Raw genomic sequence first — 11,156 nt, 5'->3', positions numbered from 1 at the left:
TTTTGTTGCAGTAGCACAAGATAGCTTGATTTCAAACTTTGAATTGAATAAAAAATGACAAGGAGGCTAAGCAGCTGATAATAAAATAAGAACAAATAAAGAAATTACTAATGATAGCACAAATAAAAAATAACGATAGGCCTACAAATAAAATAAATTGCTTTAAAATTTTTCAGGTAGGTCTAACACACAGTAGGGCTATTAAGACATTTTTTTCTTTACCAATTATCCAAATAATGTTTAATCCTAGAAAGATATTATTATCAGAGGACACGTGAGCATAACGGTTAGCAGATAAATGAATGAGAGGGCAGCGTTACCAAAGTTGCCCATTTGAACGGTATATGAGTGGAGCACTCACATGGGCCGTGAGCGACACCCCGGTTGGGAAACACTGAGTTAGATCATTGAAAGGATGGCTTTTTGGACTTGTTTGAGTTAGTTAGATTTTTAGTAAATAACTAACAAGTGTTCTCTAAATAGAACACATTTTCATTTAATCATTAAGCACACACTTTTTTATGAAGTATCTTACATGAGGATCTTAACACTCTTTAATGAGTGTTTTGTTTGTTTTTTGTTTTGCTTTGGTCTTGCCATATAAGACCAAAAAATAGCTTAGGTTTTTTTGAGATGGACTTTTTAGGAGAATTTTTGCCTCGCATTTCCCTCTTTTGCTGTGCCACCTTTTCTTTTTTCTTTTTTTTTTTGAGCAGGTGGTGGTCAGCTTAAATATCAGTCATTTGGTTCAACTCTCACTCTCTTTCTTTCTCTGCGCAGCTCTCTCAGAGGGGTTGAGCAGTTTGATACTAACCAAGTGTGTCTTACACAGAATCATGAGATATTTCTCACTTTGTCTTTTCGTATGTTTAACGCCCCATAGTGACACTTGACGTTCACATTTGATTTGTGACATGCAGCGTTTGACATTAGCAGTGACCTTTCCATCTGGGCTTGTAGACATAACAGAAATGGTTCTGATTGTTTCCTGTCAGATATATTTACTCTCACTGGACTGTGATTGTGCTTTGACCTCTGCTGTGGGAGGATCTGTTTTTGGATTGATGTGTCGTCCACCTCTTTACTTTTGACAGGGAGTCATTTTGGTAATTGTCTGGATTTCTATCCTTTTAGAAATTACTTTGAGGTTGGCGGGTTCTGATGTCTTTTTCCTTCCTCAGACATGTTTGACACACTTTCAAAATCTAATTTACGTGTCCTGTTGTAATCCTGTCACATTTAGACGTCTACAGTTAGCTGAATGAAGGAAATGGTCCTTTATTATATCGTCGACAAACATATTTGACAAACATTTGAATGGAGCTCCAAATATCCGGTCTCCCAGAGTGAAAATCAGAACGTCTAAGCCACTGATTACATCTAACTTGAATGCTTTTCTGTGGTTCATTCAAATTCTGCTCTGCAACAATAAGAAGCTTAATAATACCACACAGAGAAAACTATAGAAGTGAGCCTGTGAAATCCCAGAGCAACTCTGTTTCTTTTAAGAAATCTACAAAGATCAAACCATAAAACAGACAGTGACGAGGATAACCACAGCATAGAGTCATGGTTTCAGATGGTAATATGGAAGAACTAGATGTGTGACGTGGCTAAAAGAGCAAATCTATCACCCAGAACATTACTCAAAAATCCACAAGCCTCATTTATGAGATGATGGCCTTAAAAGGATAGTATACCCAAAAATGAAATTTGTCACCATTTGTTTAACCTCATGTCATTCCAAACCTGTACATCCATTTTCTTACGTGGAACACAAAAAAGGAGAAAATGTTAAGACTGCTGGTCGCTCCTTTCTATGCATTTCCAAAGATAGTAAGCTGGAGTTTTTAAGATTCAAATAAGGGTGCAAAAGTATTCTAAAAGTACTGTATCATTGAAGTTGTCCAAACTTAAATGCGCCATCTTCCAAGTCATTAATTACTGTAGATCTTGCCATCTTCTTTAGTTGTGTGTTCGGGTAAAAAATCTGATTCTTTGAGTCAGATCTTTTCAGTGATGTAGTTCACAAAAGACTCTTAACCATTTGTTACGAATCAGATTGATCTCGGGTTAACCCACCAACTTATACACAGCAATGTACTGGGGACTTTATTGTAATGCAAAAGTCACATGGACCACTTTTATGATATTTTGTTGTGCTTTTGGGTCATTTTTGAAGTTTCAAGAAAGAAAATAATACTAGTTTGGAACAACGTAAGTGCTTTCTTAAAAATTGCGGGCATTTTACCTTGTCCTAAATGGTGGATCTGCAATATGAAATCTTGGCATTCTCAAATGTTTTGAGAAAGCAGACACTTGAAAGCACATGTTGCAGGCAGGCCATCCGCTGGTGCTGTACCTCCACCAGTCTTGTGCTGGGCAGCGGCTGCAGCCTGATCTATTTAGTTCCTAATTAGACAGAGGAGACCACAGAAATTTAACAGCTGTCGTCATTGGCTGGCATTATAATGGCTCAGCTATGGTTGTTTGTCTCAGTGCCCACTGGGCACATAGAATGGCATGCTGAAGTTGGCACTGAGATGGCTCTAACAAAGAGACCTGCCAAGAATTACTATAACACTATTAGTGCAGAAATGATTTTCTGCAGTCTTATTTGTTGCATTTGTGAATTAAACTATTAATACAAGTAATTAAGTAATAAACATTAATAAACAGAAGTCCTGAAGAGCAAAATGCACATTTTTTATTTTGATTTGGATTGTGCGTTTAGTTATACATGTCTAATGGCAATTCTGTGGCATACTTTGCAGTAAAAAAAAAAAAAAAGAATAAAGGTGGAGGGAGTGGCTCTACTTTTTACTTTTCCATTGAATATTTTTTTTAGCTTCTAGTCAATTTCAGTTTTGCAAAATGTATGTATGTATGTATTTATTTGCAAAATATATGTATTAAATATTTCCACCATTTTTGCCCTATAAAAAAAGTCAGATTTTTTTTTTTTTGCGGGAAGTTGTCACATAATTTAAATACTAAACCTGTTATGAGAAAAAAAAGGGAGAAAATTGAGGGGGAAAATGACATTTTAACTCAAAGCACATGTTGGATAAAAAAGCACAAGTTAGTTTGGATGATAAAATTCACTTAAATCATAACTAAATATTAACTTGTTTTCTTAAATATGTAATTAAGACAATTTTGAAGACTGTTTTGAACTATTAAACCAATATAAAACCACTTTCAGAGAAAAATTTTTATTTATATATTTATTTATTTTTTTGGTAGTTGGAAATTGACTCATATTTTGAAAGTTATAATATTTAGATATAACCCTTTTAAACTTCCCTGTGTGACAATTAGCCTATTGGACAGTGTGAAACTATTGTTTTTGCTGTGTACTTATGGACAGCTCATCAAATTCATGTGCATGTGGTCACTACAGTCAAAGGAAATGAAATGCTGCAAAAACGACTGTAGCTGTCTCTCTGTAAAACCAAAAGTGCTGGAGAAAACAGCGTTTATCTGTTCTCTTAGCTCCGAGTGGTTTTTAAGTGAAACCCATATAATTGAGGCTTGAGACCATTTGTATTTCATGGTAGTGTTGGAGCAGTAACACTTTCCAAAGCCAGCGCTCACCCTACGGTTATCCGATACGCTTGGAGCCAGTCCCTGCGCAACTAGCTGGGCCCCTCAGCATCTGGATCCACACAGCCGGACCCGAGTACAAACATTTACTCTGCATTAAAGCCTTGTTCTGATAAGTGTGTTGTATAGATTAAACAAGATCAGATGTATGACGTTTGCCACTCACAGCGACAGTAAACTTAAACGACTCATCATTGTCATTTGGAGGAAGGGACGTAAGCAACTCATGGTAATTTTCCATCCTTTTGTCATCCATGTCAGCCTGAAAACTGCTTGCTTATAAATTTCTCAATATTATTTGGTGAAAATATACCTCATCAAAACATTCTCCTCCCTAATTTTGTTTAATGACATATCTGGTGCTGGAAAATGTCAGTTTATGTCGGAAAAACAGATGATCTGACTTTCCCGGAGTGTTGTTAAAATCCCACATGGTTTAAAAAACCGCTCGGCAAGCGGCAGTTTGATAAAGCTGCCGAGAGCTTTGCTCGCCATTAGCGTATAGAATCACGGTTTTGGTTTGTGTACATCTCTGTAGGCCGAGAGACAGACTAAAAATAAACAGAGCGATGGGCTGATGGGACCGCTATTAAAACGAGGATGGAATTTCCCTTCGTACTTAGGGGATTATATCCGTAATGGACACCAAACTTGATGATCTTCTCACTTTTAAAGCGCAAGCCCCATCCTTACGTCTGTTTGCACACGTCCGTCAATCAAGAGTGTCCGCTCGCACTTTTGGTTTCGGCAACAAATGTTCAATCCGTCGCCGAGAGATTAGCAGCTATCATATATCGTAAACACTCCAGAAAAGCATTAAATGATGCTGTTGAAATGCCAGGCCAGCATTTAGCGTTCCACCGCATTAGTGTGAAGTACATTTCATTTTCGTTGAGAATGTCTGAATTAGTTTTTTGTTGGGACATGCTGTCGGGTGCCCATGTGCGCGGGTGCTGTCGTCTAATGAGACTGCAATGACAAACAGTCCATCTCTGATGCACCACACATGTTCTGCACCATGTTGCATTTAAAAGAGGTTTATGAGAGAAGATAATCAAATGCTTAAAGTGCATTAGGCTCTTTGCGTGTGCGGCTGTGTGTGGGATGTGTGTCACATGAAAAACAGCTACTTGCCATTGGGACAGATGTAAGAAGAAACACGATGCTGTCGATATGGATCACATTAACAATTGCTCATTCATTCGTCATCCTGTGTGTTTGCAAGTGTGTGTGGGAGTTAATTCTGTATGTGATCTGTGTGGATCTTTCTGGCTCAATGCTGGACACTGTGAGGCACTAAGGTCAGAGGATACTGGATGGATGGAGTTGTGTGGAAGACTGTAAATCGCTGCTGCACTTGGACAGCTGTGAGAATTACCTTAAATTGATTCCAGTCATCCCTCACAGCGGCACTGCAGCATTTGTTTTTTGTTTTTTTGTGTGTGTGTGTGTGCCTGTATGAACTGTGATATAAACTCCATTATTTGAGTCCTTATAGAAATTTTAGCCATTTAAAAAAAAAGGGGCATATTTTGAGATAATGACTGGCAGATAAAATAAAATGAAATTAAAAAAAATTTATCTCAGGAAAGACTGTGGAGTGATATGAGTTACAAAACTTCACAGGAAATTAGGTGACTGAGACAATCAGTTATACAGCTTAGCAGTCTTTAACCATAGACAGCTGTGACTGACCAATCAGGATCAAGTATTCCAGTCACCTTCAAGTCACTTATATTTCTCTAGCACTTTATACAATACAGAGCCATGTAATAGTATCAGATATTTTTTAATGAAAGCACTGTATGAATAAGGTTATTCAGTTGCTGATTACTCTGCATGCTGGAATTGAATATGAAGCTTAATGAAACACACATCAGGAGTAAACAAACTAAGATTAATTTTACAGTGTGACAAGAGTTGTGAATTAATGTTAATGGACAGAAAAAAAATACACCAATGGTAATCTAATAATATTACATTAAGCATAAAATTCAATATTATGGTACTGTGTGTGTATTAGATATTAATATAGCTTACACATTATTTTAAGGGCCAATTCTCACTAATAACTAGTTGCTTATTAGCGTGCATATTACTAGCATATTGGCTGTTTACATATATTATGCACATATTAATAATATTAATAAGGCACATATTAATGCATTATTCTGCATGACCATATTTTAGATTGCTTAATCCTACCCCATACCTAAACTTAACAACTACCTTACTATTTTAAGCTGCAAAGTAGGAGTTTATTGAGGCAAAAGTTGTCGTTAATAGTTAGTTAATAGTGACATTTGTTCCCCAAACTAAAGTGTGACCTGAGTATTATATATTAATATTACACAATCATCTGAAGGGATAGCTGGGGCTTTACATCACCCTTTGAAACAGTATTAAAACAGTGGAAATTGTCAGCAGAGTGACATTTTCCTTGTGATACTGTGTATTATGGACAGTATTGATAACTGTGCACAGAAGCAATCCTTCAGGGTCTCATGTACTGTATGAGCTGAGTCAACTCTCTTCGGTTCTGTCACACAGCACAATGCATTCCACACATTACTTCGCTTGTCGCATAATAATATAGTGTGGTCTGGCCCATTGACCAGCCCTGACCTTACTGTACGACTTCTCCAGCATTCTGCCCTACACTAATGCAAAATATGTGAGCCATGCGTATCACATGGGCAAAGTCCCTTTGTGTGCCCATGAGTGGAGGCGCCAGGATATTACCACACTTTCTGTCAAGTGTTGTATTATTACAGCCCTCGATTGGGCCACAATGTCACGCCTGGTCTGCCTGTCAGCCTGTGTGTAGGTGTGACACACTGCCGTCTCAGTGCCACACTCTGAGTTTGACCCACAAAGGTTAGCCAGGGGGCATGACACTGTCTGACTCATGACAATAGAGCCTTTGTGGGCATAAGGCCGTGAACGTGTCCTCGCACAACGTTGACATGCGCGCGTCAGCCACCATTTGAGTTGTTAAACATGCTGAAATACGCTGAAGGCGATCTTCTGAAGAAACCATTGCATTCTGCATCAAAGGCTTTGTTGAACTCTAAATACTGACAGGAATGTGTGTGTGAGGTTCAATAGCCACTTCTCTGACATCACTGCCCTCATACACACCGTCCACATCCTCACTGCCAAAACCATGTGCTGGTAAGTTTGCTCTATGGCTGATCTTTTTGTTTTTGTCTTTCAGATTGAGAATGTGGAGGCTTGTCTGATTTTCTTAGGGGCCAGAGGAGTCAGTGTTCAAGGGCTCTCTGCTGAAGGTAAGACTCTTCTGTCTGCTTGAAACTTGATAACAACTGCTAAATGCCTTCATATACAGTACACAAATCTAATTAGTGGCGTTTGCGTCCGTATTATCACCATTTAAACATAGAATTAAGGGCTTTTCAAAACCTTCATCATAAGGTTGAAGGACTGTGAACATTAATGGTACCTCAAATGTGTGGTTAGTTTACAATTTCAAGTGTGAGTTTGTGAGTGTGTGTATTTTAAAGTCATATTTCATTATATATATATATATATATATATATAACTATTTCTTTAGTAATACTATTCAATAAGGTTCCATTTGTTAACATTAACTAATGTGCATTAGTTAACATTAACTAACAATGAAAAATACTTCTAAAGCACTTTATGTTAATTTCAACATTTACTAATACATTATTAAAATCAAAATGTGTATATGTTAATATTATAAAACAGACCTGAGCTAACATGGACTGACAATGACCACGTGTATTTTTATTAACTAACATTTAACAAAGATTAATGAATGCTGTAACAAATGTATTGCATATTATTAGTTAATGCATTAACTGAAGTAAACTACTAATGGGACCTTATTAAGTGTTACCATTATTTTTATTGAAAAACATACATAATCAGAATCTAATAATGTTATAGAAGCATATTTTTAATAAATCGTTTAATTAATTCAACATATTACTGCTTCCAATTTCTGTTAATAAAAAAGTTTAAAAACAAGCAGCGTCATCATAATTAGAAAATATAAATAGAAATGTCTGAGGAAATGTATTAGCCAATATTGGGGAACTTCAAATGTTGTATTGGGCCTTCAAGTCAAAAGATTGAGAAGTACTGTCGTAGAGACTTAAGGGGTGTAAGCTTATAAATACCCAATTAGGACCACAATAGCAACTACCCAAAACATCCATGCAACCACACATTAACGTCTCAGAACAAGTTAGAAACCACATCATAGTGGCTTAGCATCGTAGTGGTGAGGGGGCATAATCATTATTTTAGCATTTTCATTCAGTTCCATACATACACTGTTAAGTATCACATCATTGTTATAGTGTTGAGTATTTGAGCTCATAGAGACCTATTGATATTTTAATCTGATCGTTTCATTTTTCTTAAAACTGCTGCATCGACAAACCGCAAAGATCCTTGATTTTCTTTTTTAGCATAAGTAGGAGCTTAAGCGTACTAAATGCAGTGTGGAACGATATCATTAACCTAAAGCAGCTTGGATACTGTATTCACTGTCTCGCTAAATTCAGCACCATGAGTGCACAGGGTCCATAAATATACAGTGTATTGGGTTTCTCAAAGCTTTTATCATACACACTTTTGCTTCCACAGGGCTGTGTTTGTGTGTTTGTTGAGCATCTTTCCTAAAGCTGTGAGTAGCAGTCTTATTTAATTAGCTGAGGTTTCAGAGTTAGGGTTTTGAAGGCTTGCATACGCTTGTGTTTAGTTTTTTATGAGGCATGCCGACTCGAGGCCTTAATAAAATAAGTCGTTTTTTGTGTTTGATGTGCCTGAGTGTGTAGGAGTTTTCCAAGGAATATAAAAGTAATGATGTCTAAGCCACAGACAATATGTAACATATATAGAATTTTCTCTTTACTGTCAATGTTGAATTTATTTATTTTTGAACTTTTGAAATGATTTCTCCTAGACAGCAATGAGATTAAATTTAGAGCAGATTAAACTTCACTCCTCCTGATGTTTCCTGAATTTTTTTTTTTTAAATACAGTCATGCTATAATTGAATTGCTCTGTCCATGAAAAGAGTACCATTTGTTTTGCAAGCTTAAATATATAAATTAAAAAGTAATTATAACAAATAACATAAAAAATGTCAGATAATAAGTTCAGATATGTTATTTATTAATTTATTTATTTCAGATATTTTATTAGCACTTAATTCCATTCTTTGACTGATAGAATGATTAATGTACTTCAAAACAAATCACCTTTCCAAATTGCATTAGTTTCGTAGAATGGCACTTACACTCTTACTGTATATATACTGTATATAGTTCAGTCATGAAACTCTAGATGGCGCAATCTTACGGGGTGTTAATGTAACTGCTGATATTCAGAGAGTTAAATGACTTGGCACAAGCTGATTGGTTCATGCTGCATATGCAGCCAATGAGCTTCCTGCCTTGCATTTATATGGCTGGCTAGCATTCACTTGAGATTCCTGCAGCGCGCTTTCAGAGTTCTCTGAAATCCTCCACCTTCCCCAGCTCCACCTGTATAGATCTGCTACGGGGTTATTTTATATGCTATTTGTGCAGCAGCAGCATGTCTTAAATACTCATGGCACCGTATCGCCATATGCATTGGCAGTAGCAAGTTCCTGTACTTGCTTGCAGCAGCAGCAATACTCTACAACTACAGCAATAACCAACAGCAGCAGCGTAGCAGATCTGTTCCGCCAAGACCAAATTCATTAACATTGTCATATCCATCACCATGCTAAAATGTTCCAAGAGTTGTCATGATTGAATTACAGTTGTTTGTTTCTATTTCTATTTCTACTAAGGAATTTTGAAGAAACATCTGAGACAAAGTTGATGCTTAAATGAAACCTAACCTCCTGCGCTATAAAAGCACATCATCTGTGCAATAAAATCGTCCTCCAGGAAAGTTTGCTCTTGACCCCTGCTGAGTGTTATCCTAGCCTTATTTCCCCAATAATGATAGGTGCAAACTCTCAATATCCCTTTTTCCTGCTGCGGTGGCCGTGACTCCCTGTTCACAGTGTGTAGGGTATCAGAACGCACAGCGGGACTCCGGTTTTAAGTGCAGGGCACACCGTGACCTTTGCACAGAGTGAGCTTTGATCTCATTGGCTGTGAGGATCTGGTGAAAAGGTGCAGTTTGTTATAGAGCAGGTTAGTCTTAAAGACTTCTGCCAGGGTCAAAGGGGGCACCTTAATCTGGTGACCTGACCGTGAAACCCACCATGACAAGAAACACACGTGTATGAAGACACTCACGCAACTGTCGTCCATGCTAACTCAGCATAACTGAAGAGGCACTTCCGCTGCTGAGCCGTTTAATCCTTTCACTCCAAAAAAAAAAAAGAATCCTCACAAGTCAAAGGAGATCAAGCATGACCTTCTGAGGTATTCAAATTGAAAGACACTCATTACTATGTAAAATACAGGAAGCCTGTTTTCATAGAAATCACTTTTCCTAATCTTAGCTATGTTAAAGGGGTAGTTCACTCAAAAAAGGAAATTCTGTCATAATTTATTCACTCTCATTGTAAATCTGCATGTCTTGCTTTCTTCTGTGAAACATGGAAATGGAGGCCTGGGGGCTGTTGAACTCCAAAAATGATAAAAATACACAACTGTTTTTGACATTGATAATGATAAGAAATAATTATTGAGCACTAAATCAGCATATTAGAATTATTTCTGAAGGATCATGTGGCATTGAAGACTGGAGCAATGGCTGCTAAAAATTCAGGTTTTCTATCATGGGAATAAATTACATTTTTTTTTTTTTACAAACAACAGTTATTTAAAAATGCAATATTTCACAGTATTATTGTTTTTATTTTTGATAAAATAAACCCTCTGTGAGCATAAGTGACTTTCAAAAACATTTAAAAAATCTTACCAACTCCAAACTTTTGAATGATATTGTATACACTTCTAATTAACTAATCCAATTTTGTAATTCTGAACAAAATATTAAAGGTCCCATATTGTCAAAACTGAAATTTCCTGGCTTTTTTCACGATAACTGAGGTCTAGGGGCTATTTAACTACCATATAATTTTTAGAACAGTCAGTCCACAGTAAAATGCATACAGCCTGCATAAAGTAGCTGTGATTTTTCACGAACTGTTGTGACTTCCGTAAAAAGTTGACGTCAGAACTACACAGTCACCGCCTTCAGTCACCACCCCGAGCACTGCCCACAGTCCCACTCTCCTTTTGCCAAACCCCCAGATAACATCGCGTCCATGCCATTGCTGACTGAGCAACAACAACATGGAAACAAGTCGAAAAAGGTTAACTTTAACCACGAAACCAGATCGGCCGACCTGTAACGTTACACTCTCACTCAAAGGATGGACGATCTGACAGGATTGTAACTATGAGGTGGATCACATCTAACGTGTATAGTAAAGACAAACTCACCATGTCTATCTAGTCATGATGAAGATGTATGTACGTTTCAATTTCAGCAGGCAACTATTTTTACAGCTACATTATTGTTCCAGCCACAATTAATCACAA

The 11,156-nt window shown here is 37.1% G+C and overlaps 1 protein-coding gene across 7 annotated transcripts in view; it reads left to right on the top strand.

The window, feature by feature from the left end:
* The window catches only part of LOC107680031 (neuron navigator 3), a 152,201-nt gene that overhangs the window by 48,427 nt on the left and 92,618 nt on the right, over positions 1–11,156 (top strand). For all 7 annotated transcript variants that reach the window (XM_016475788.1, XM_016475785.1, XM_016475787.1 and 4 more), the window contains exon 4: positions 6,824–6,896. In XM_016475788.1, the coding sequence (XP_016331274.1) occupies positions 6,824–6,896 (73 nt within the window). The remainder of the gene's footprint in view (positions 1–6,823; positions 6,897–11,156) is intronic.

This window comes from Sinocyclocheilus anshuiensis, unplaced genomic scaffold, assembly GCF_001515605.1.
Source record: "Sinocyclocheilus anshuiensis isolate Anshui unplaced genomic scaffold, SAMN03320099.WGS_v1.1 scaffold200, whole genome shotgun sequence".
Classification (NCBI taxonomy): domain Eukaryota; kingdom Metazoa; phylum Chordata; class Actinopteri; order Cypriniformes; family Cyprinidae; genus Sinocyclocheilus; species Sinocyclocheilus anshuiensis.
Note: the sequence above shows the minus strand (reverse complement) of the source record. Positions and strands in the feature narration are given on the sequence as shown.